Raw genomic sequence first — 25457 nt, 5'->3', positions numbered from 1 at the left:
TTGACGTCGATGGGGCCACGAGGTGGATTACGGAGACGTTGGAGCGCTTCATCGCTCATTTTAGCACTTTGGTCCTCCAAGGATGCTTGCTTGAGGGCAAGGACAAATTCCATTGTCTCCTTAACCTTCGGCAGCACTGCGCTACGTGCAAGGGCCTCCACATCAATGTGCGGCCGTTCTCTTCGCTCAAATTCTAACTCATACTGCGGCAGATGCGCATTTTCTTGTGGAGGGTGGTGCTCGTGCAAGTCTGGTTCTGGAGGGAGATGATGGGGGATGTCTGGCTCGTCCGGTACTGGGGGAGGTCTATACTCGAGTGCATCTGGTTCCGGAGGGTGGTGCTGGTGCATATCCAGTTCTTGAGGCATATTCAGTTCATCCGGCACTGGGGGAGGTCTATGCTCAGGTGCATCTGGCTCCGGAGGGTGGTTTTGATCATCATAGTACTGTAATATGACTATTGAAAAATTTAGATCATAACAAGGCAAAGAAACGTACCAGATTGTCATCCATCTCAAAATCGTTGTCTGTGTTATTGTTTTTGTTAACGTTGGAGGTGGATGGCTCAGAATTCCGAGCACATTTGCGACGTCCGACAGCATGATTGTTACTCTCATCAACTCGTGCGCGCTTAGCAAGTTCCCGCAATGCAGCAGTACGACGAGCACTACTGGTAGACAGAGCACCAGGAGGATCAGGGACACGGTGTGCTGCAGGCTCGGAGTCTAGTGGAAGATTTTGGTCAGCTGGAAGAAGGGACATGTGTTCTGGTAGCGCTCTGCGCAGACGAATACTCTCTCTCTCATCTTCTGGAGCCTCTTGTAGATGTCGGCGCCAAGTTGCTGTCGACACGCTATGTGGCCTCCCGAAGTTGTATCTCGAGCACACACAGAGACTGACATTTTCAGCGGACTCGTTTGTAGGCATGTTTTCTATAGATTGGAATATGGCTATGAGTGCAAAGACTCCAACGTAACGAACCTACACGCTTGGCGAAGTGCGATGGAGAAGCAAAGCAAAGCAAAGACTAAGGAAATATACGAAGTTAGCGCTTCGCAACGCAACGTTACGAGCACAACGTATGCAATGAGTCGGATTATGATAAATGAGCATATACCAACATGTAACTAAAAAGGAAAATCATTTCTAAGCATGTGACGACTCCTCCCGTCATAGTCAGTTTTCACTGGGCCTGAGGCCTGATGCGTAACAGCTTAGCAAGGCCATTATGATTATATCAAAAATGATGAACAAAGAGAAGGTAAGTATAGAATAAAGTCCGACAGTACATTGTAAAGTTGCACATGGGAGGAGACAAGAAGGCGAAGTGAGTATTGCGGTGCAAAATAAAATAAAAGAGGAAGCCCTTCGATACCAAAAATAGAATTTGATTTGTGAACCATGCCACAACTTACTCGGACACCAGGAAAGTTCCAGTACTTGATGTCGGCAACTTGTTTCTAACGCCATTTCGTATGCCTCCACTTCTGCATCCAGACCTACAATTGCTTTCTCTGACCCTCAAATTCAAAATCGTCGCTTGTATAGCCTGGTCAGCGGCTGCTGTATCATGATCATCATGGCAGTATCCACATGGCAAGATTGTCGCCTCCCCACGTCACTTATTAGTTCGGGAGAAGGCGAGAGTCATTGGTATACTGCGGAACCCTTGGGTTATCAACTGCCTGAGCTCAAATACGCTACTTCTACCTTCCATTCCCCTCCCTTTCCATTTGTTCAGTACAGATGACTGATGACACCACTGTTTTGCAGAAATTCTTGAGCCATGATATAATCAACCACCTAGCCTTTTACAACCATTTTTCCTTGTACCCAGACTGCAGTGATTTCGCGGGCTTATAGAATTCATGGTCTATCAGTGGCCCTTAAAATGGAGTATTCAACCTGACGCTCGAAACTGATTGTTCAGATCTGTTCAATATTCTACCTCACTCGTGAGTACTATATTTACCGTTATCGAAACATGTATATCTCCTACTGCCGCCATTATGACTCTTGTTCTGGGTGTATACGGTTACCCAATGCCATTACATGCAATTGAAAGAGATACTGGACGAGTTTTGGACGGACGCTCATTCGCCTAGACATTTGATGATCTCACCATTTTCGATCAGCGGCCAAACCGTTGAACACAATATTTCACGCGTCAACAGGATATCAGTGGACTCTAACGATCATGGTAGCTCCAACAGGCCATTGCAAGGATACAAACCCGACGCACAATCTGCAGTCGCACGGGTGGAACGCTACCATGATGCGACACCGATCAACGTATTTATGCCACTGCCTCCTGAACTCTGGCAACAAATCGTTCTTCATCTCGATCTGCGGGACGTCTTGAAGCTGGTATTGGTTTCATTGAAGTTATACCGTGAAGGTACTAATCTCCGCCATCCCCATGGCCTCGTAGGCCTCGGTCATCACTTGGCCGCGGTTTTCAAAGAGATGCCAAAAAAACCGCTGTATACTTATTAGTGCTTCTTTCTCTGCTGCGTGAGCCTCCGGCATTACTGTTACTGTGTTTGTCGGGCAGGATGCGACCTAAAAGAAGTTTATGTACTTTCCGCTCGGTACTAAAAGCTTGACCCATTATGTACTAGCCTTACCTGGGGTTATATCACCGTTTCAGGCACGGCCCAGCCTGACGCCGCGGACGAATATCGCACTGGAAAATGGCTTTGGGCACCGCATAGGATCCTCCACTGTGGTACATATCAGGAAGTATAGGTCTGCAAGTCGGCCTCGTCGCAGCAACTTTTTAATACTAATGCTCTACGGTTCAATGTCCAAGCCTACATATTTAATACACCATTCTGTGGTAAAACGACAACTAGATATAAGTGTCCTTATCGTCATTGTAGTATGTAATATACAGTCCCAAGAATTTTGACCGCATCGTGAACATCGTGACAGATATTTACGGTGGTGGTAGTTCCACCAAGTATTTTGACTCGTCAGCATGAAAATCATGACCAGAACCACGTGCATAGCATACCGGTGCTCAGCAAAGCTGCACCGACAACAGAAACAATTGGAAGTGAAGTCCTCAGGCCAGCACCAATGCTCCCCTTACTCGTGCTTCCAAGCTTCCATGTGTCTCCCGACATCCCGTTCGAGGTGGCCAGCACACTCGGGTCCACCGTCGCTATTGTCTTCGTGACCATCGTGGTGGAGAACGTTTGGGTGGAGGGGTTGCCTGACTCTGCATATGCGGAGGAGGAGAGGAAGACGAGTGCGGCACCAGGGGCGGGGACAGTCACTTGACAAGTATTGGATGACTGGTCGCAGTTAATCGTCTGCACGCTCTCTGTGCCTGTTAGGCGGCCATCAGACTGGAAGGTCCCGCCAAAGGTCTGGGAAGGACATCAGTGAAGGGAAAATATACATATCGGTGACCGGACGCACCTGGCCTGCCCACGTAATGTTGGACTTCTCCGACACGGAAGGTGCCGCTAGATATCTAAGATAGAAGTTGGTCAGCGGGTAGCACCACTAATAATATAACTATAGAATACGTACTTGACTTGTATTTGTGCAGGCGTAGCGTTGTCTTGCCCAATTCCCGAGCCGCCGATGGAAATCGTTGCTGTATAAGCGCTCGCACCGCTCGGATCTGATACGTAATTGAGTAGCACGAGCCGCACGGGAGCACCATTCTCGTAGATTGCGTAGCCAGGGGTATACGTATTGTTGGTGTTGGCCTGCAGATCAATGATTTGTGCGTTGCCAGAGGGTCCGAATGCTTCGGCGACGACCATTGTGCTGTAGAATATAGAGCCAATCGTCCATTGGTGGAATAATGACTGGTTCGTAGGAGGTGCTACACACAAATGTCAGTATGACCTTCTCAGCTGCTTTAAATTGCCAAGGGAGAGCTCACGAGTGAAAGGCTAGACGTGGTGCATGGCTCAGTGAAATCTCCAAAGCGCTCAGAACACGTAACTTACGTTGTAGTACACATCTTGACCACCAACGTGCATCATTGCGCCTGAAAAGTTGCTATAAGCCATTTGGAGGCCATAATCGAGTGCCCATAGAGTGGCGCCAAAGGTATCGCTAATCCCTGGCAAGCCACCACATGATGCGGTGTTTGTCTCCATCATAAAGAAGGGCTTTCCAACCGATTGCGCATAGCCGGTGGAATTAAGATAAGGGGCGATGATGTTGATGCCAGAGGCATGGGTGAGGAAGTTTTGAAATACGTCTTGTGGGATGACAGGAGAACCGATGCCGTACAAAGCGTAGCAGTTATCGGAGGGGTAACTTGAGAAACTTAGTAAACTGCATGAAAATCACAAAGGGGCTTACTGTTCAACGGCTAGTGCTCCCAAGCTTGAAGAATAGGATCCAACGAGTCCGGTGTCCCACACAGCTGATGATATTAGATTAGTTTTTGGTGTCAACCGCAAAAAAGAATTATAACTGAACATTCTGGAGTCCATTGGCCTGTGATAGACGGAGCAACCAAGTTGTTTTTGACAGGGATATTACTATCGCTGTTGATGGCGTTAACTACTAATCCAAACTCGCCAAAGTAGTCAGAGGGTGAGTATGTGGAAGGTCGGACATCGTGTCTGATGAAACTGTCAGTATTTTAGATTACAGAACAAAACACGACCACGAACGCTGCATAAAGATCGGGCTGCGATGATGAGTAGTGATCGGTTTGAGATGCGGAAAGGACATACCTCGTTTCCGACTTGGAAACCGAGCAGATATCCGGGACTACTCAACACAGCTTCGCCGACTTCCGCGATACCAAGTCGGAGGTTATTCGTGTCGTTGAACGGTATGCCTACGCCGATGTCACTGACGGTCTAAAATAGATTATATGAGCCTTACCGAGGAACCATTTTGTATTTACAAGGGCCGAGATGTTCGCCATCGTGTAAAAAACTTCGGCCGTGTAAAGAAGCGTTGGGGTGGCAGTCTGAAATAATCAGAAAGAAGTGATTGAACACGATGTCGCCAATAACGATCATGCACATTGCACGCACCACATCACCCGTAGTGCCACGTTCTTTTGTCATCATCACACCTCCAGGAAGACTATCCACGAGGACTGCAGTCTCTTGAGTATTGCCTCCGACTCGAATGAGCACCTCGCCTGCCCGTTCGCGAAGGATGGCCATGAGGTTTAAAAATGGGACCTGCAAGTATGTGCTATGACATATGAGTTCATGTATGTGGACATAGCGGCCTCATCAGGACTTACGCATTTACACCGACTGCGACCATCTGTGATCAGTATATGACTTCTGGATAGGACATGATTGAACTAACAAATTTGGTTGATGACAGTGAATTCGATAGAAAATCCCATGAACGACCCTTTATGGGGTATACTCAGACCTTGCACAGCTGCCGAAGAACTGGAGAGCTGGATTCCGAATTGTGTTGTGAGCCCTGAGGGGACGGGCGGGGGTGTTAGTACAGTAGGATCATAAGCTGCAGCGCCGGTATAATTTGCGGAAGATGCGGTGGTTGTTGAATCTGCTAATGGGACTTGGTGGTACACTGTCACGCTGGCATTGACGAGGGATGATAAGATGACAAAGACAAAAACACTGAGAGGGTGGAATAGTCGCATTAGTAGCCTGAGGGTGTATTGGAAAAGAATCAAAAAAGCAGTGGACGATGAAAACAAGGACTGACTAGCTACAAAGTGATGGAGAAGGTCGTGGCAAAGGCAACGAGGCAAATCTGGCTGGATCCCAATTTATTTACAATAGAATGTCTCTAAATTGGACTTGATGCATGATGCTTCGGTACTTGCGCGTGTGCGCATCACTGTTACTCGGCATTGAAGCGAACTACTAACCGAACTAAATCTGATTAGATGTTTCTACGCAGCAGCTGGCAGGGCAACCCGAATGAATTACTCAAGAGCTTCGGATTCGACAACAGTCAAAGAAACACAAACAATGCGTGGAGGAGGTACTCGCAAGTATTGTCTAACCCTTCTACTACCCTTTCACTCAGTTCGACAGGTTCTTTGACGGAACCTTCAATACTCGTTTTCCGGACTACTCAGTTCCTTGCACTGAAGAACGCTGATTCTTGCAGGATGGGCTGCAAGAACGTCGAGACCAACAACGGTGTTAGCGGTTGAAACCGTGAAGATATTAATATTGATGTCAAGCCAAGTGCGGCGTGGCCGCCTCGATTCGACTCAAGCGCCCGCATGACGATGACGCCCCGTTTAGAACTTGTGGCAGTCCAGTGCGTGCCACATCGATCGAGTTCAGCCTCCAGCTTCTATGCTCATCCCTCAGGCCTCAAGTTCAAGCTTCAAGCCGAAGCTCACGGACCTCAAACCAGTTCATCCCGCTTGCGACGCGCTTCTCTTGGCGAGCCATGCATGACACAATGTGCAAGTAGCATTAATGTGCGTACACTCAGGACGATCGAACACTTGTGGTTCAGCGCTCAGCGCTCAGCGTTCAACTACAGAATCTTGATGTATTCATTGCTGTGGTTGGAACAAATCTAGTACCTTCTGTCCTGCGTGGAATATGCCAGGGATCCAGGACCAGCGCTGCTTAATCCATTACCCACCATTGGCCTCCAGTAGCAGCCGCCTACGTCACCTGTCTTGATCCTTGGACTGAATCGTGACGCAATGTAGGGTCTAGCGCGCAGGTTATTTTTTCCGACGACTTACCGCATGGAACATTGTGCTGTGTATCAAGTCTTTTTTCGGCAAACCAAAACGAAAAAGACAGCCCTTTCTGTCGTTGCACTGAGCTTGTGTATTCGTTATAGTGGAGCCTGTTCTACAAAACACGATAACACTTTCTATTGTTCAATCGCTCTTTACCAAATGCCGAGTCTACCCAAACACAGCTGATGTCATTTTCCATGGAACTTTGCCGGCAACTGTCAAGTTGTACGTATACAGCACGGGAATGTTAAGCCTTGGATTTCGAAGGAATTCCTCATACGGGCTTGCGCCACTGTACACGAGGCGTGTCCCATCATTTCATTTAGGCGCCATCTATCTGGTATATAATATAATCTATCATATCTCTAGGAGTCCCTCAGGCTTTCAACGTTCGACGACAAAGGCCGTTCCATTCGCTTTTACGACATTCCTCATCTTCCTGTCCCTATCTCAAGTCAGACCAACGGTCAAACAGAATCCGTTCACGAACCACATCCTTTCCCTACTATCATGAGTACATTTGCCTACCAAGCACGCTTGGCTGCCCGTGTATGTCCCCCCGTGTACCATGCTTGTCGTGTCTTAACGTCTGGTATAGTCTGCAGGCGGACAGAAAAAGAAGTCTCATCACCACGACAGTTCTTCACCAAAGCACATCGAAGAGCCTGTCTCACCAACCTACCATCCCCCTGTATTAGCAAGAGCGCACGCTCACCAGTTCATTCAGAGTCAGGGGGGTGACTCAAGTGCTACTGCGCCCCGCGCAGTTGCGGATCCTCCTGTATCTAGTCACTTCGCTGGCCAGGGTGCTTACCGGGCCCGGATCTCTGAACGAGTGAGTGTTATGAGTTGATAAAGAAGACGTGCTTCATTGAAACGCCACCTCTAGTACGGATTTTCCTAGGATCAGAGCACTGCAGAGTTCTCAAATATCGTTCGTGCGCTTTGGCTGTGCCGCTGCGCATGAAGCACGTTTGTCAATGAGGCAGGCCTTTTATTACTAGGAGCTGGTCTTCAACTTTTCCCATGGTGTGCCCATACGGTTTGGTGGATCCAAATCGCCCTCTATTTTGTTTTGTTTTGTTTTGTCATGTTTGGAAGCGCATACGTCGATCGACAAGTTTCTCAATGCTAGGAGCTAGTCTTCGCCATTGTGTTTTGATACTCTTGTGTTGTATCCGGTGCCTTCCACTTTGTTATGTTTCTGCGTGTCTCGAAGTACGTCCTATTTCGATGAGGCAGGTCTCTTAGGAGCTAGTCTTCATCCGTAGGGTATATCGATACGCTTTCCACTTTTGTTTAGTTTCTTCATGACCTGCTATTTGATGCCCGTTTACGACTTCAACGACTTTACCATACAGTTTGACACTATGTATGCCGGTTATCGTGAATGTATGTCTCATTCATTTACAAAATTGTCGATGGTAGTTTCAAAATGCCTGCGTGCATGAACTAGCGACTTGGCCACTCAATCGAAAAGCCTGAGAGCAAGTAGGCTAGAATTTGTGACAAACACCGGGCGCAGTGTATGTTCCCCAGTAAGTGAGTCAGAGCCAGATTGTCGCAAGCAACCGATTCAATGCACAGCCGATCTATAGAATGAGCCACTATACCTTTCGAGTGTGAGCGCTAGTAAGAAGAGCTGGTTCTAGTGAGAAGCTGCTGATGGTGTGATTTTTTGAGTAACATGACAGTCCCGGAGCCGGCACATACCGATGCCCGTCGAAGAGAATGGGCGCAACGGGCTAGCACCTAATGCAAATGACGGGGCTCTTCCTAATCCAGGTGTTGCGCTTTAATTTAGTAGATAAGTATGAGACGCAGTGGGAAAATAGAAAAGCGTTCGACGGCTGCCCGCGCTTTCCGCGTGTTCTTGCGCTCTATAGTAGATAAATATGGGGGCATAGGGTGGAATGGCAAAGGGCCCGGCGGCAATCCTGATTCCGAGAAGACCGGAAAGAGTGTTGCCCGAGCGTCTTAAGCAAGAATGTCGCCTTTAGAAGCCAAGCTTGTGCACAGGCACGAGCGCCTGCAGCGATAATTACAGCGAACTTATCTTCTGGTTTTAGGATTAATTGTTTCCGAAGGATAAGGATCTTCTGGAAAACAGACCGCGGCCTCCTAGATTAATGTTGCGGGAGATGATGGCACCCGAGACCGTTGCAACCGAGTGTGACATCGCAACATACGACGACGAGACTGCCTCGTACTTTGCAAGAAAATTATGTAAATCAAATCAAAAAAAAAATTCAATTCGACCATTTTTTCTATCAATACCACTCACCAACGTGCACATGTCATCCTGAATGTCCTGAATCCAACATCTGGATAACATGAAACCGAGCTAAGCGGAACGCTGCCTGCAACTGCCTACTACACAATTAAAGCAATATTAAGGTGGTGATAGAAGCCCGGCTGCAGTTGGCCCACTTGAAAGTGGTAAGATTAAAAAGTCACACGACGCGACGGCGTAAGTACATACTACTCTAGCTCTAGTAGACTAGTACCACTACTATTCACGGTGTACAGCAGTTCTACAGTGTACACAGCCTTTGAACCCGAAATCTCCTTGACAGGCCCATCAGTTACTACATGCACAGCACTTCATTGCAATCCAGGCAGGTACGATTCCATAATCGTCCTATTCCGGTCATCAATAGGTTAAATCGTTTGCCATGCATAGTGCTTCTCTTGATGCATGACTTATGCAGGCGAGTGGTAAACACGCTGGTACTGATCAAAAGTACATGTCTGGTTTAACCGCAAAGTCCGTGTGAGTCGCTCTCTAAGTTATCCCTAACATAGACTCTTGTCAGACAACTATCCAGTCTTTGGCGTTGGTACAACAGGCCAGGTTTTGATGCCGGTGTCCTTAATGGTCAAATCTATCCATATCGATTCTCAATTCGAAATGGGCAGATATCACACCCCACGTTTTTTCAGGCTGTCCTATTGTGGCAGCCAGCAGGCCGTTGGGCTTCTATCTTAGTACGAGGGCGCCAATTTCATTCTTACCACTTTCATGTTGTTAGGTTCTATCGCCGATGTTTTGGTTCTTTGACAATCGTGTCTTGAGCGTCAACCGCCATGGCAAGCTGTCATAGCCGGGTTAAAGTACGACCGTCAAGGACATGCTGCAGGGTATATATACTCCTGATGGCAAGTAGTACCAGCAGCACCAACTCAACCCACTCTCAAAAGACGAACGTTACATTCTAAACTCTCAATCAACATGTCAACTTTCGGGACTCAGGCACGCAGGTGCGCTAGTGCTGTAAGTGGCATCGCTTTGCAGAGGGTCAGCACCTGATGAGCAACGTTCATGTAGAAGAGCTCCAAGCAGTCATCTTGCAGTTCTGACTCATCCTCGCACAAGCACGTCGCTGCTGTTGATACCAATGCTAAGCATCGAGGAACCATTCCTGTTATGAGCAAACTTGACATGCACATATTCGATCGCGTAAGTGCTTGTGGTCACAGCTTCACTGTCGTTTGGTGTCTTATATAACTATAGTATGGGGAACCTAGCTCGACGCTTCCTACGAAAAACAAGAAACAGGAGGTCGAACAACGGTCGAACACATTGCCCGTACCTATACAGTGTGCTGCGAATGCCCGAATTTACCTTCGAGTAAGTGACACATGCATCTAAGCAACGACACAGGATTAAGTTGACATTGTTGCAGAGTCAATCGACGAAGTGATATATGGAAAAATCATCAAAAAGCTTTCCTTGAGCTGCCCGACAAAACATTACCTTGCATCACGCTTCGTTGACTATGTATGTGGAAGTCTGACTCGTCTATAACTCGATACATCAACTTGATAACTACTAGTGTACTTTATATACAAATGTCCAGATTAGCGACCATACATGCCAAGCTGCTGGCACCGCATTTGCAAAATTCATGACCTCATACAATGATATCACTCGTATTTTCAAACAAGAGGCGCTGCAGATATTCATTTGATCGATGCATGCATCATGATAAATACTTCATTTCTACTCGTTCGGAGCCACAGGGATAAAACCTTCTTCCGTCGGCATGGACCCTAGGTGTAAGAGTACTAGTGGCGCTTCAAATTTCCCAAGTTTCGGTTTGACCACTGGCAAGATCAAGCACCGTTTCTCGGAGCCCAGCCTCCGTTCCCCTCCTTGTACCTGACGCGCCATCCATTCCTTTCGAGCCACCTTGGCACACAAAGCAGGGATTTGGCAAGTGGAGCTGAGCATCCTTTGGGTCAGCCTGGAACGAGTCTAGATGCAGGTCAATTAGTTCCTAGAGTGCATCAAGGAGCAGGCCAAGACAGGAATCGCAGCCAAGAAAGAGGAACTACTAGACGGGATATCTTCAAACGCGAACGCCAATCTCGTGGATGCTGACTGTCGAAAATTGGATCCAGACAGCTGATTGTTTGAGATTCTCACGAATTATACAGGAATCTACAGGAATGTTTGCTCATGAGTTCGTCGTCGTCCAGTACATCGCTTGGATCACCGTCATAGATAACAAAACAATGGTCTTGGCACTCTAAGGTGTAGATGTCGGTCGAAGCCATATGGTAGTATGTGTTTGAATGCTCGTATCCTGACAGTGAAAACTTGTAGCCTCTTTGACTCCGTATGCAACAGTCAGTGCGTTGAACAGCTTAGATCATACACATACGTTGGTGTTTATCAATGCGACTGCAAAACACAGTTCATCCTGCTAAGCACAACCGTAAGACTTTGAAAGTGAAGGTGCCGAACGAGATAATCTGGACCGGACTCGGGGGAATGACTGTGAAGGGAAGAATATTGGGTCGCAGGGAGTTAGAGCTTATCATAGACGCAATCTCATAAGGAAAAGCCCGCATTGAACATTAGAATTGATGATTTGATCAAGTTGGGGTCTAAACGCGAGGTCTGAATGCAGACTTCCACATGTATAAGATTGGTACCTGCAGATAGGCATGGGTTATATATGAAATACAGGGAATCGCGTCACGGTAGTAGGAACTCGGGTCTGTGACTGGGAGTAGATAGAGCTATACAATCGCGGGTTAGGCAGTGCTGTCTAAGCTCGAGTCAAATTCCCAAGAGACGTACGCCAGATATTTAGTCACGAATCTAAATGCTGGCACAGATTTCGTGTCCTCGATTCCCGTGCTCGAGTGATATGTGTACGGGAGACAGACTACGTAGGAGTTACATGAGACTGCACATCCGGGGTCTCTACGGTCCAAACACTAGTCAATACGTAGACTAGGTTTCACCGTGCTCGTGTTAAGCTTGCATCATGATCACCGTGACAACTTGTCTGTCTTGCTCTGGGCTCAGACCGCTGGCCCCTGCCCCAACATGTAATTTTCACAGTCTGCCAATGACTTCTTTGCCTATCCGACGGACTCACTCGTACAGGATGAAAGCTTACTGCATCACGATACCATCAGGAATCAGGATAGCCTGTACAATCAGAAACAGGGCTTCTAGCGTGGAGTCACAGGCTTATTGTCTCCCGTGTGAAATTTCTCTTTCGAGTTGCCAAGGATGGTGTCGTACATGTATTCAAGATATGTCAATCACGAATCATCAATCATGATGTATCTGGCAGTGCAGTACATCACCATCACATCAAGCGCATGATGCATTGACTAAAGTGCGTTCTAGACCAGATTCGCTCCATCCTTGTTATATCTCTGTTCATCGTTTTGGATAACCCAATAGTTCAAGCGTACGAGGCGACGGTTAAGGTGAGATACATTTGCTCCACTTCGACCTACGCTGTATCACTGTTTCTTGTCCGACTTCTCTGGTGCTATGCCGCAGAATGACCCTTTTCCATAAGAGGAGGGCTGTTGCGTATCGGTCTCGGCCGTGCAATTCTATGTATATGCTTGTCTCGATCACATCACGCTTAAACCTGTGTTAGATTCATGGCTACAAGATTTCATAAAGAGCTCTTCGATTTTTGCATGTGGTGCTATCTGTATATTGCGACATGTGACTGTTTGGATTCGTATCTTTGGCATCTTGTGAAGGTGGAATAAGGATTCTAAAGCGACGATGTGTCTGTACGATGGTTGCAAAGGTCCGACAACGGTATGCTTGGTTTATCTGATAGATCTCGTTTTAGCTCGCAACCTTGACCGGCTCCTGCTCAAGTCAGCACTGCAAAACATCACTGAAATAAAGTGGCCACTGACCGAGGCTGTACAATCAGAAATCGGGCTTTTTGTGCCTGTTACAGGCTTCTCGTTTCCCATGTGCGATTTCTCTTTCGACCTAGTATGTATGGCATCTTAGATTGAACGGTGGTATGTCTAGCACGAACGCTGTTGTTATAGACCACTAACCTTCCCCACTCGCCTACACCTATCCTCGACCATGACTTACGTCTCAAATGATCCCATTTGGTGGCCGAGAATGAATCTCGTTATGTTTTTCAGCTATTGGGGAGGTCTGTTGCATCGAGATGTCTGGAGCTAACGTTGACTTACGATTTTGCAGTTGCTGCCGGCGTCGTGATGGTATATGATTGGGGTGAGCAGGACAGTGTTGGAAAATCGCTGATATTCTCATGATATTTCAAGTCTTAACATTCGGACAAGAGGTACGTAGATGTTATCGCCGTAGCAGCCAACTCGCTAAGAATGGTGCCATAGATTGAACTCATCTGGGTGAGTGACAAGAGTCACGTATCAGAAGAAAACAAGAATACAATGATTTCGCGACAGAGACAACGCTGGTCTCTGATGACTGTGCTTTATTTGATTGTTCGTACCTCATGCTGTGCTTTAGCGTGGTGGGCAACTTGTGCTGACTCCAAGATGTTCTAGGTACGCTATATTGGAATGCCGTATTCCGTGTATGTATCGAGATCAACAACAGCTTTGCACTGTGCTAATAGCTCATGTCTGACAATTAGTCTCAGTGTTCTGCGTATGTCTCATATGTGCTGTGTTCCATTTTTCTGACCAGCAGGACACAGAACTTATGGCATCGGTATCGCTGACAGATGCAGTAAGTATTATGCAACCATCTTCATTCCCATCTAATCAATACGCTCATATGTAGGGGTGAGTGAGATTCCAACCATCGAACTCGGCTCAACATAATGACTCAATAGGTGTAAGTCGGAGTCTTTGATACTAGTGCGAGGCTAATTGGGAGTTTTAGGCAAGATGACGTTCTACGGAGGGAATGGCATAGCTGTGGCCTTGGCTGCCATGTTGGGCGGTAAGTCCCCAGGTGCAATACCTCCGTGATATTGACCTGACTGACACACGGTGCAAGTCATCATGATTTCTCGGTTGCATGCCATGTATCAGGGATCTAGAACGATGCTCGTGTTCCTTGTTATTATCTTTCTGGCTATAAATATCGCCTGCGGAGTGATCACGATAATAGTACTGGTGGATAGTGTGGGGGGTACGCTTCACTTGTTGACATGAAGAACACGGCTAATTGGATAAACACCAGAGGAGTTGATACTCTCTGGCACATATATGTGCAATTATGAATTTAAATTGAACTCCGAGTTTCTGTTTTCGATGGTTTGGATGCTCAACACTGTCTGGGAGGTCCTCGCATTCTGTCTGGCAGTTTGGATTGCTGTGAAGCACTGGTGTGGCCGGCGACGACTCGGACCATCGACAGGATCGACCATTGGGGACTGTTTCAGAATGCTCATACAATCTCACGTTCTTTATTTTGCAAGGTGAGCCTGTAATGTGAACGCGATTATATGTTTCTGCTGAAGTTCCACACATGTTAGCTTTCTTGGTGTCTCTTGCCTCCAGCTTGCTTATTACTCTCCAGATATCTCGGTGCGCTGACCTGTCGCCAATATCTGCGCGTAACCACTGCTCATCGGTTCTATAGAGAGCAGATTCTATTGGAGCTATGACACTTAGTGGTGCTCTTCAAATTTTATCGGCCGTGCAGATGTTTGTGGTGGGACCACGCCTTATTCTTAGCGTTCGAGAATACAACGCGAAACTCGTGGCATACACCAACGCAGAAGCTACCATGGATTCTATTGTTTTCAAGGAGCATGTACATGTATCAACTAGCAGTACTGTGTAGGGAAATGCTTGCTCAGTGGTCTGCAGGGAGGAGAAATTTGGTGCAGGATCCGTCGTGGTATTTATTTAACATAATGTATTCCGAAGTATATTTGAAAGGTCCAGGCAAACCTATTTCTTGTTGTATCCCTGCAAAAGTATCAGTGAACCGCCAATCGTGAACTTTTAGAACTCTGGCATACATATTCTGATCATAATAGCGTCACCCATCCAACTGCAAATCATGCGTCGGATGTGAATTAGGGCCCTTGCAACGATCTGTTTCCATCTTGCCAAGCAGCACGACTGTAAGAGTAAAGCACCGAACGAGATGCATATATACATACATCACACACATAATATCAATTGCAGTCGCCCTGGTGCGAAGAAATGATCATTTGAAAAATATACACTTCACTTCAACAGGTCGTTATTCGCTCAGATGGCTTGTGACGCAATGGCTGTATCGCATCTATTGCATCATCATCGATCTGGGCCGTTCGGGTGGGGTGCGATGCGACTATTCTACGGACCAAGGAAAGTAGAAGTAGCGTATCCGAGTTCAGACAGCTGATAGTCTGAGAATTCAACATATTCATGAATGCCCTGGATTATCATCTAAGCACGATGCACGAAGAAGGAAAAATAACAACCAAGAACTGACCATGATCGCAGAATCGTGCATTGGGCATATATGGCCTGTCAAAGTCTTACTAGACGGGATATCCTCAAACGCGAACGCCAATCTCGTGAATGCTGACTGTCGAAAATTGGATCCAGACAGCTGATTATTCGAGACTCCCACGAACGATACAGGAATATATAGGAATGTTTGCTCATGAGTTCCTCATCCTCCAGTACGTCGCTTGGATCACCATGGTAGATAACAATCCACTCTGGATGTCGAACCGACCCGCCTTTTGAGTCGAATCAGTAATCTGGGCATTCTGTGGTGTACGTGCCAGGTCGAAGCCATTAGTATGTGTTTGAATGCTGTCGCATCCTGGCGGTGAACGTTAACCTGTAGCCTTCTTGACTCCGTATGCAACAGTCAGTTCGCTGAACAGCTTGGATAATACACATACGTTGGTGTTTATCAATGCGACTGCAAAACAGTCCATCCTGCTAAGCACAACCGTAAGAGTTTGAAAGTGAAAGTGCTCAACGAGATAATCTGGACCGGACTCGGGCGAATGAGTGTGAGGGGAAGGATATTGGGTCGCAGGGAGTTAGAGCCACGGTAATAGGAACTTGAGTCTGTGACCGGGAGTAGATAGAGTTATACAATCGCAGGTTAGGCAGGGCTGTGTGAGGTCGGGTCAAAATTCCCAAGAGACGTACGCCAGACTAGTCACGAATCTAAGTGCTGGCACAGATTTCGTGTCCTCAATTCCCGTACTCGAGTTACTTATATGCGTACGTACGTTGAAGTCGGAGTTCCGCGAGACTGCACATTCGGGGTCTCCACGGCCTAAACACTAGTCAATACGTAGACTAGGTTAGGTTTCACCGTGCTCGTGCATCATAATCACGGCTTGTCTGTCTTGCTCAGGCCGCTGGCCCCTGCTCCAACGTGTAATTTTTGCAGTCTGCCAATGACTTCTTTGTCTATCCGACGGACTCATCCGTACAGGATGAAAGCTTACTGAAACACGATACCATCAGGATCAGCCTGTACAATTAGAAATGGGGCTTCTAGCCTTATTGACAGGCTTATTGTCTCCCGTGTGAAATTTCTCTTTCGATTCGAGGATGGTGTCTCTCAGTATCTGGCGGTGCAATACGTCAACATCACATAAGTGCACTGTGCACAATGTATTGAATATGATGCGCTTTGGATTGGATTCGTTCCTTACCTTCTGTTTGTTCATCGTTTTTGATATAATCATAATGGCCCCCAATGATCCAAGTGTACGAGGTGCTATACTGCAGAATGGCCCTTATTCCATAAGAGTACTTAGTAATCGGAGGGCTGCTGCGCCTCAGGGCGGGATCAACTATCCGTCACCATCATGCTGATTTGGGGGCTGAACGTATATCTAGCGCGAACGCTGACGTTATACACCACTAACTTTCCCCACTCGCTCACACCCATCCCTCGAACATGACCTACGTCTCAAATAATCCCAGTTGGTGGCCGACAATCAATTTGAGGATTTATTCCAGCCATTGGACGGGTTCGTCGCATCAGGGATGTCTAGATCCAACGTTGACTTAGGGTTTTGCAGTTGCCGCCGCCGCCGTGGTGGTATATGATTCGGGTGAGCAGGACAGTGTTCGAAAATCGCTGATATTCTCATGATGTTTCAAGTCTTAACATTCGGACAAGAGGTACGTAGATCTTATCTCCGTAGCAGCCAACTCGCTAAGAATGGTGTCATAGATTGAACTCATCTGGGTGAGTGACAAGGATCCCGTATCAGAAGAAAACAAGAGCATGCAATGAATTCGCGACAGAGACAACGCTGGTCTCTCATGACCGTGCTGTATTTGATTGTTTGTACTCATGCTGTGCTTTAGTGTGGTGGGCAACTTGTGCTGAATCCAAAATGTTCCAGATACGCTATATTGGAATACCATTTTCTGTGTATGTGTCGAGATCAAGAACTTTGGACTGTGCTAATACCTCGTCTCTGACAACTAGTGTCCATCTTCTACGTATGTCTCATATGCGCTGTGTTCCATTTTGCTGACCGGCGGAACACAGGAAGTATGACATCGGTATCGCTGACAGATGCAGTGAGTATTCTGCAACCATCTCATTCCCATCCAATCAATACGCTCATATGTAGGGGTGAGTGAGATTCCAACCATCGAACTAGGCTCAACATAATGACTCAATAGGTGTAAGTCGGAGTCTTTGATACTAGTGCGAGGGCGTTCACTAATTGGGAATTTTTAGGCACTATCACGTACTACGCAATAAATGGCACAACTGTGGCGTTGACTGCCATGTTGGGTGGTAAGTTGCCCAGGTGCAACACCGCTGATATTAACCTGACTAACACACGATGCAAGTCATCATGATTGCTCGGTTGCATGTCATGTATCAGGGATCTAGAAATATGCTTATGTTCCTTGTTATTATCTTCCTGGCTGTAAACATCGCCTGCGGAGTAATCGTGGCAATAGCACTCAACGATACTGTATTTGGTAAGCTGTACTTGTCGACTTGAAGAACACGGCTCATTGGACAAACACCAGAGGAGTTCATACTCTCTGGCATATATGAATGCGGTGTTGTATATGGAGGGGACAAGCAGCTTCTGTTTTCAATGGTTTGGATGCTCAACACTGTTTGGGAGGTCCTCGCACTGTGCCTTTCAGTCTGGGTGGCTGTGAAACACTTCCGTGAGCTGCGACGATTCGGCTCATCGACAGGATCGACCATCAGGGACTGTTTCAGAGTGCTCATACAATCTCACGTTCTCTATTTTGCAAGGTGAGCTTGTAATGTGAACGTGGTTGTATTTTTCTGCTCAAGTTCTGCACATGTTAGCTTTGTTAGTGTCTCTTGCCTCCATCTTGCTGATCTCTCTCCAGAAATCTCGGTGCGCTGACCTGTTGCCAACATCTGTGTGCAACCAATGCTCATCAGTTCTATAGAATTCAAATTCCATTGGAGGTCAGATACTCAGAGGTGCTCTTGAAATTTTATCGGTCGTGCGGATGTTTGTGCTGGGACCACGCCTCGTCCTTAGCGTTCGAGAATACAATGCGAAACTCGTGGCATACTCTGACGCAGAAACTAGCATGAATTTGATTGTTTTCCAGGAGCATGTACATGTATCAACTAGCAATACTGTATAGGGACATCAGGAAAACCCTCCGATACAAACCTAGACTAAGTGTAACACATTTCTAAAAAGTTAGACAAGTTATATCAAATAATACAGAATAGCACTAGATTCAATAATTCATTCTGAAATATTGCTGATGAGATATGGCATTATCTTAGAGTCATGGAACTATGTTTATCTATGTAGCAGTTAATAAAGAAGGTGTCACATTCTTTGAGAGCATTGTTACTTGTCCAGTGTCAAGGTACAATAGCTCTGAACTTTGGGATAAGATGGATGCTGCGGGCAAAAATTTATGACCTCATACAATGATATCACTTGTATTTTCAAACAAGAGGCGCTGCAGATATTCATTTGATCGATGTATGCATCATGACAAATACTTCATTTCTACTCGTTCGGAGCCACAGGGATAAAACCTTCTTCCGTCGGCGTGGACCCTAGGTGTAAGAGTACTAGTGGTGCTTCAGATTTCCCAAACTTCGGTTTGACCACTGGCAAGATCAAGCACCGTTTCTCGGAGCCCAGCCTCCGTTCCCCTCCTTGTACCTGACACGCCATCCATTCCTTTCGAGCCACCTTGGCACACAAAGCAGGGATTTGGCAAGTGGAGCTGAGCATCCTTTGGGTCAGGAACGAGTCTAGATGCAGGTCAATTAGTTCCTAGAGTGCATCAAGGAGCAGGCCAAGACAGGAATCGCAGCCAAGAAAGAGGAACCACTAGACGGGATATCCTCAAACGCGAACACCAATCTCGTGAATGCTGACTGTCGAAAATTGGATCCAGACAGCTGATTGTTTGAGATTCTCACAAATTGTACAGGAATCTACAGGAATGTTTGCTCATGAGTTCGCCGTCGTCCAGTACGTCACCTGGATCACCATAATAAATAGCAATCCACTCAGGGTGTCGGACCAACCCGCCTTTTGGGTCGAAACAGTGATCTTGGCAGTCTGTGGTGTACATGCCGGTCGAAGCCATTAGTATGTGTTTGAATGCTGTCGTATCCTGGCGGTGAACGTTAACCTGTATGTAGCCTTTTGACTCCATATGCCACAGTCAGTTCGTTGAACAGCTTGGATAATACACATACGTTGGTGTTTAAGTCCATCCTGCTAAGCACAACCGTAAGAGTTTGAAAGTGAAAGTGCCGAACGAGATAATCTGGACCGGACTCGGGCGAATGGCTGTGAAGGGAAGAATATTGGGTCGCAGGGAGTTAGAGCTTATCATAGACGCAATCTCATAAGGAAAAACCCGCCTTGAACATTGGAATAGATGATTTGATCAAGTTGGGGTCTAAACGCGAGGACCAAAGTTCTCTGAATGCAGACTTCCACATGTATAAGATTGGTACCTGCAGATAGGCATGGGTTATATATGAAATACAGGGAATCGCGTCACGGTAGTAGGAACTCGGGTCTGTGACTGGGAGTAGATAGAGCTATACAATCGCGGGTTAGGCAGTGCTGTCTAAGCTCGAGTCAAATTCCCAAGAGACGTACGCCAGATCTTTAGTCACGAATCTAAGTGCTGGCACAGATTTCGTGTCCTCGATTCCCGTGCTCGAGTTATATGCGTACGGGAGACAGAGAAGTACTACGTAGGAGTTCCACGAGACTGCACATCCGGGGTCTCTACGGTCCAAACACTAGTCAATACATAGACTAATAGGTTTCACCGTGCTCGTGTTAAACGTTAAGCTTGCATCATGATCACCGTGACAGCTTGTCTGTCTTGCTCTGGGCTCAGACCGCTGGCCCGCGCTCCAACGTGTAAATTTTGTATTCCGCCAATGACTTCTTTGACCTGACGGACTCACTCTTACAGAATGAAAGCTTACTGCAACACGATACCATCAGGATAGCCTGTACAATCAGAAACAGGGCTTCTAGCGTGGAGTCACAGGCTTATTGTCTCCCGTGTGAAATTTCTCTTTCGAGTTGCCAAGGATGGTGTCGTACATGTATTCAAGATATGTCAATCACGAATCATCAATCGTGATGTGTCTGGCAGTGCAGTACATCACCATCACATCAAGCGCATGATGCATTGACTAAAGTGCGTTCTAGACCAGATTCGCTCCATCCTTGTTATATCTCTGTTCATCGTTTTGGATAACCCAATAGTTCAAGCGTACGAGGCGATGGATAAGGTGAGATACATTTGCTCCACTTCGACCTACTCTGTATCACTGTTTCTTGTCCGACTTCTCTGGTATGCTTGTCTCGATCACATCACGCTTAAACCTGTGTTAGATTGATGCCTACAAGATTTCATAAAGAGCTCCTCAATTTTTGCATGTGGTGCTATCTGTATGTTGCGACATGTGACTGTTTGGATTCGTATCTTTGGCATCCTGTGAAGGTGGAATAAGGATTCTAAAGCGACGATGTGTCTGTACGATGGTTGCAAAGGTCCGACAACGGTATGCTTGGTTTATCTGATAGATCTCGTTTTTAGCTCGCAACCTTTACCGGCTCCTGCTCAAGTCGGCACTGCAAAACGTCACTGAAATAAAATGGCCACTGACCGAGGCTGTACAATCGGAAATCGGGCTTTTTGTGCCTGTTACAGGCTTCTTGTTTCCCATGTGCGATTCCTCTTTCAACCTAGTATATATGGCGTCTTAGATTGAACGGTGGTATATCTAGCACGAGCGCTGTTGCTATAGACCACTAACCTTCCCCACTCGCCTACACCTATCCTCGACCATGACCTACGTCTCAAATGATCCAAGTTGGTGGCCGAGAATGAATCTCGTTATGTTTTTCAGCTATTGGGAAGGTCTGTTGCATCAAGATGTCTGGAGCTAACATTGACTTACGATTTTGCAGTTGCTACCGGCGTCGTAATGATATATGATTGGGGTGAGCAGGACAGTGTTCGAAAATCGCTGATATTCTCATGATATTTCAAGTCTTAACATTCGGAGAAGAGGTACGTAGATGTTATCGCCGCAGCAGCCAACTCGCTAAGAATGGTGCCATAGATTGAACTCATCTGGGTGAGTGACAAGAGTCACGTATTAGAAGAAAACAAGAATACAATGATTTCGCGACAGAGACAACGCTGGTCTCTGATGACTGTGCTTTATTTGATTGTTCGTACCTCATGCTGTGCTTTAGCATGGTGGGCAACTTGTGCTGAATACAAAATTTTCTAGATACGCTATATCAGAACACCGTATTCTGTGTATGTGTCGAGACCAACAACTTTGCACTGTGCTAATAGCTCATATCTGACAACTAGTGTCAATCTTCTGCGTATGGATCATATGCGCTGTGTGTCATTTTTCTGACCAGCGGGACAGGAAGTATGCCATCGGTATCGCTGACAGATGCAGTGAGTATTCTGCAACCATCTCATTCCCATCCAATCAATATGCTCATGTGTAGGGGTGAGTGAGATTCCAACCATCGAACTCGGCTCAATATAATGACTCAATAGGTGTAAGTCAAAGTCTTTGATACTAGTGCGAGGGCGTTCACTAATTGCGAGTTTTAGGCGCGATCACGTACTACGCAACAAATGGCACAACTGTGGCCGTGATTTGCATGTTGGGCGGTAAGTGACTCAGGTGCAATACATCTGTGATATTGACTGACTGACACACGATGCAAGTGATCACGATTGCTCGGTTGCATGCCATGTATCAAGGATCTAGAATGATGCTTATATTCCTTGTTATTATCTTCCTGGCTGTAATCATCGCCTGTGGAGTAATCACAGCAATAGAACTCGACGATATTGTAGCAGGTAAGCTTTACTTGTTGACTTGAAGAATGCGGCTCATTGAACACACACCAGAGGAGTCGATACTCTCTGGCACATATATGTGCGGTTATGTATTTGGAGGGGACGAGCAGCTTCTTACTTCGATGTTTTGGATGCTCAACACTGTTTGGGAGATCCTCGCACTGTGTCTTTCAGTCTGGGTTGCCGTAAAACACTTCCGTGAGCTGCGACGACTCGGCCGATCGACAGGATCGACCATCGGGGACTATTTCAGAGTGCTCATACAATCTCACGTTCTTTATTTTGCAAGGTGAGATTGTAATGTGAACGCGGTTATATTCTTCTGCTCAAGTTCCGCACATGTTAGCTTTGTTGGTGTCTCTTGTCTCCAGCTTGCTGTTCTCTCTTTAGAAATCTCGGTCCGTTGACTTGTCGCCGATATCTGCGTGCAACCGCTGCTTATCATTTCTGCAGCATTCAAATTCTATCGCACCTCTGATACTCGGAGGTGCTCTCCGAATTTCATCGGCTGTGCAGATGTTTGTGCTGGGACCACGCCTTATTCTTAGCGTTCGAGAGTACCACGCCAAACTAGTGGAAGACTCCGACGCAGACACTAGCATCAATTCGATTGTTTTCCAGGAGCGTGTACATGTATCAACTAGCAGTACTGTGTAGGGAAATGCTTGCCGAGTGGTCTGCAGGGAGGAGAAATTTGGTGCAGGATCCGTTGTGGTATTTATTTAACATATTGTATTCCGAAGTATATTTGAAAGGTCCAGGCAAACCTGTTTCTTGCTGTATCCCTGCAAAAGTATCAGTGAACCGCCAATCGTGAACTTTTAGAACTCTGGCATACTTTTTTTTTTTTTTTTTTAAAAAAAATCAATTTTTATGTCCTATGGAGAGGTGTACTCTAAGGAGGACAGTACTATCTAGTCTAGGGGACCCCCAGTGTCCCCAACACATCTCTGGGCGCACGAATGCCCTGGTGTAGGGCGTACCCCCACCAGTCCGCCGTTCCCGCCGGCCGTTTTAGACGTGCCGCCCTTCGAAGATGAGATGACTTGTGTATATACAGGAGCGATGTGTGTTCTAACGTTTTGCAAAATAGTAACGCGTACTCGGCCGCTTTCGCGGGCAGGTACAGGAGTCTGTTTGGAAATATAGGGAACGTGTATGTGACATGGGCCCGGGGATGAACAGAGGGGCCTTTGTTCCGAATGGTGTGTTCCGTTAGGGCTGAGAGGCGCTGGTGACTCCATGTAGACGAGTGGGTGAGGTAGGTAGGGTGGGGTGGATATGTACATGAGAGGATTTTGATGAGGGTTAAGTGAGGATTCTAGCGAGAATTTGGGGTGCGTGTAACTACGATGCGGGTGATTAGTCTGACGAGGTGCGCGGGGTAGGTACTTCACCGAGAATTGCTCTCATTCTTCCAGTAGCATTGATGTATTCGACGAGGTGACAGGTAGCTTCAGGCTCTGAGAGAAGAAATTGGATGGACGAGGCTTTTCGGCCCAGAGCTGTGACGAGAAGATGACGTTCTCTTCGATAGTGCGGGCAGACCAGAAGGTAATGGTGCACAGTTTCGTCATTGCCCGGACAATGAGGGCAGGAAGGGCTGGCTGATTTCTGTATGCGATGAAGGTGCTTGTTGAGCGGTGCATGTCCCGTGCGGAGAAAGATGTACAGGCTAGTGAGGCGTTTTGGGAAATTGGCGGATAATTTGATGAAGGATCGTTTGAGGATGCGGGGGTCGAGGCGATTGATGTGGTGAAATCGTGGGGATGTACGCCAGAGGTGCGTCCAACGCTCAGCTGTGTTCTTGCTTTGCGATTCTTTCAGAGCGGAGATGCTTAGGGGGAGGGTGCGATGACGGAGGTAACGAGGGAGGCAGTTGACCGGGCTGTCGTTGTGATGACCTTCCGAGGCCCGTTTGGCATGCTTGTCAGCCTCTTCGTTTCCATGCACGCCAGAGTGCCCTGGCACCCATCGGAGCGTCACATTAAAGTCTTCATTATCCCGCGCTATGCGGCGCATCATCCTGCGAAAATGATCTGCTATATATGAGCATACATATTTTGATCATCATAGCGTCACCCATCCAACTGCAAATCATGCGTCGGATGTGAATTAGGGCCCTTGCAACCATCTGTTTCCATCTTGCCAAGCAGCACGACTGTAAGAGTAAAGCACCGAACGAGATGCGTATATACATACAACACACACATAATATCAATTGCAGTCGCCCTGGTGCGAAAAAATGATGATTTGAAAAATATACACTTCACTTCAACAGGTCGTTATTCGCTCAGATGGCTTGCGACGCAATGGCTGTGTCGCATCTATTGCATCATCATCGATCTGGGCCGTTCGGGTGGGGTGCGATGTGACTATTCCACGGACCAAGGAAAGTAGAAGTAGCGTATCCGATTTCAGACAGCTGATAGTCTGAGAATTCAACATATTCATGAATGCTCTGGATTATCATCTAAGCACGATGCACGAAGAAGGAAAAATAACAACCAAGAACTGACCATGATCGCAGAATCGTTGTTGTTCAAGCTGATCACTCTTGCTTTCCATATACAATGACATCACTCGTATTTTCACGCTACAGATATTCATTTGATCGATGCATATATGCATGATAATTAATACTTCATTTGAAACTACTCGTTTGGAGCCACAGGAACAAACGTACCATCCTCCGTCGGCGTACATGGATCCCAGGTGTAAGAGTACTAGTGGCGCTTCAACATATCCAGATTTTCCAAGCCACTGGCAAGATCAAACACCGATTCTCGGAGTCCGACCTCCACTCTCCTCCTGGTACCTGACGCGCCATTCGTGCCTTTCGAGCCACTCTGATACAAAACCAGGAATTGACAAGTGGAGCTGGGCATCCTTTGGGTCAGCCTGGGACGAGTCTAGATGCAGGTTGATTAGTTCCTAGAGTGCATCAAGGAGCAGGCTAAGACAGGAATCACAGCCAAGAAAGAGGAACCACTAGACGGGATATCCTCAAACGCGAACACCAATCTCGGGAATGCTGACTGTCGAAAATTGGATCCAGATTCCAGACAGCTGATTGTTCGAGACTCCCACGAACGATACAGGAATCTATAGGAATGTTTGCTCATGAGTTCCTCATCCTCCAGTACGTCGCTTGGATCGCCATGGT

At 46.8% G+C, this 25457-nt stretch overlaps 7 protein-coding genes across 7 annotated transcripts; 4 read left to right on the top strand and 3 right to left on the bottom strand.

Annotated features, from left to right (window-relative positions):
- Positions 1–370: 370 nt before the first annotated feature.
- On the bottom strand, positions 371–927 carry HD556DRAFT_1305800 (uncharacterized protein; the record flags this gene model as incomplete). Its single annotated transcript, XM_041299832.1, has 2 exons — positions 371–457; positions 499–927. The coding sequence occupies 2 exons, from the start codon at positions 925–927 to the stop codon at positions 371–373; spliced, it is 516 nt and encodes a 171-aa protein (XP_041163493.1).
- A 1729-nt stretch (positions 928–2656) lies between these two features.
- HD556DRAFT_1349440 (glycoside hydrolase family 79 protein) lies at positions 2657–5772 on the bottom strand. Its single transcript, XM_041302335.1, has 13 exons — positions 5305–5772; positions 5237–5249; positions 5019–5184; positions 4864–4951; positions 4710–4816; positions 4647–4663; positions 4450–4595; positions 4330–4393; positions 3969–4284; positions 3902–3911; positions 3541–3841; positions 3427–3481; positions 2657–3374 (listed from the first exon to the last, which is right to left on the bottom strand). Exons 1-13 carry the CDS (start codon positions 5609–5611, stop codon positions 2988–2990), a joined length of 1977 nt encoding a protein of 658 aa, XP_041163492.1. The 5' UTR covers positions 5612–5772; the 3' UTR covers positions 2657–2987.
- A 6846-nt stretch (positions 5773–12618) lies between these two features.
- HD556DRAFT_1349420 (uncharacterized protein) lies at positions 12619–13089 on the top strand. Its single transcript, XM_041302334.1, has 2 exons — positions 12619–12931; positions 12993–13089. Exons 1-2 carry the CDS (start codon positions 12732–12734, stop codon positions 13018–13020), a joined length of 228 nt encoding a protein of 75 aa, XP_041163491.1. The 5' UTR covers positions 12619–12731; the 3' UTR covers positions 13021–13089.
- On the top strand, positions 13053–14753 carry HD556DRAFT_1440010 (uncharacterized protein; the record flags this gene model as incomplete). Its single annotated transcript, XM_041306039.1, has 13 exons — positions 13053–13125; positions 13176–13208; positions 13259–13278; positions 13331–13345; positions 13403–13445; positions 13505–13533; positions 13594–13607; positions 13657–13688; positions 13845–13904; positions 13962–14096; positions 14148–14385; positions 14443–14494; positions 14550–14753. 13 exons carry the CDS (start codon positions 13053–13055, stop codon positions 14751–14753), a joined length of 948 nt encoding a protein of 315 aa, XP_041163490.1.
- Positions 14754–16835: 2082 nt separating this feature from the next.
- HD556DRAFT_1440009 (uncharacterized protein) lies at positions 16836–18541 on the top strand (the record flags this gene model as incomplete). Its single annotated transcript, XM_041306038.1, has 13 exons — positions 16836–16908; positions 16960–16992; positions 17043–17062; positions 17115–17129; positions 17189–17231; positions 17290–17318; positions 17376–17389; positions 17439–17470; positions 17634–17693; positions 17750–17884; positions 17936–18173; positions 18231–18282; positions 18338–18541. The coding sequence occupies 13 exons, from the start codon at positions 16836–16838 to the stop codon at positions 18539–18541; spliced, it is 948 nt and encodes a 315-aa protein (XP_041163489.1).
- A 2127-nt stretch (positions 18542–20668) lies between these two features.
- On the top strand, positions 20669–23081 carry HD556DRAFT_163181 (uncharacterized protein). The gene is made up of 15 exons (XM_041309767.1): positions 20669–20932; positions 20996–21125; positions 21187–21319; positions 21370–21402; positions 21453–21472; positions 21525–21539; positions 21597–21635; positions 21699–21727; positions 21785–21798; positions 21846–21881; positions 22040–22099; positions 22157–22291; positions 22343–22580; positions 22638–22689; positions 22745–23081. The coding sequence occupies exons 2-15, from the start codon at positions 21054–21056 to the stop codon at positions 22946–22948; spliced, it is 1080 nt and encodes a 359-aa protein (XP_041163488.1). The 5' UTR covers positions 20669–20932; positions 20996–21053; the 3' UTR covers positions 22949–23081.
- Positions 23082–24004: 923 nt separating this feature from the next.
- HD556DRAFT_1207211 (uncharacterized protein) lies at positions 24005–24274 on the bottom strand (the record flags this gene model as incomplete). Its single annotated transcript, XM_041296496.1, has 1 exon — positions 24005–24274. A coding segment is annotated over one exon (270 nt), but the record flags the coding sequence as incomplete, so codon positions are not given.
- Positions 24275–25457: the final 1183 nt, after the last annotated feature.

Source organism: Suillus plorans (genome assembly GCF_016647745.1).
Source record: "Suillus plorans strain S12 chromosome Unknown HD556scaffold_12, whole genome shotgun sequence".
Taxonomy (NCBI): domain Eukaryota; kingdom Fungi; phylum Basidiomycota; class Agaricomycetes; order Boletales; family Suillaceae; genus Suillus; species Suillus plorans.
Note: the sequence above shows the minus strand (reverse complement) of the source record. Positions and strands in the feature narration are given on the sequence as shown.

Excerpts from the sequence above, each read along its gene's own strand:
- HD556DRAFT_1349440 (XM_041302335.1), bottom strand. The coding sequence starts at position 5,611 with ATGCGACTATTCCACCCTCTCAGTGTTTTTGTCTTTGTCATCTTATCA. Across the intron at positions 4,952-5,018 it reads GTGGCACTACGGGTGATGTG|ACTGCCACCCCAACGCTTCT; the intron begins GTGCGTGCAATG and ends TGATTATTTCAG. Across the intron at positions 4,817-4,863 it reads AAATACAAAATGGTTCCTCG|GCATACCGTTCAACGACACG; the intron begins GTAAGGCTCATA and ends ACATCGGCGTAG.
- HD556DRAFT_1349420 (XM_041302334.1), top strand. The coding sequence starts at position 12,732 with ATGTGTCTGTACGATGGTTGCAAAGGTCCGACAACGGTATGCTTGGTT. Across the intron at positions 12,932-12,992 it reads ACAGGCTTCTCGTTTCCCAT|CACGAACGCTGTTGTTATAG; the intron begins GTGCGATTTCTC and ends TGGTATGTCTAG.
- HD556DRAFT_163181 (XM_041309767.1), top strand. The coding sequence starts at position 21,054 with ATGGCCACTGACCGAGGCTGTACAATCGGAAATCGGGCTTTTTGTGCC. Across the intron at positions 21,636-21,698 it reads TGACTGTGCTTTATTTGATT|ATACGCTATATCAGAACACC; the intron begins GTTCGTACCTCA and ends AAAATTTTCTAG. Across the intron at positions 22,690-22,744 it reads TTCTCTCTTTAGAAATCTCG|CATTCAAATTCTATCGCACC; the intron begins GTCCGTTGACTT and ends TCATTTCTGCAG.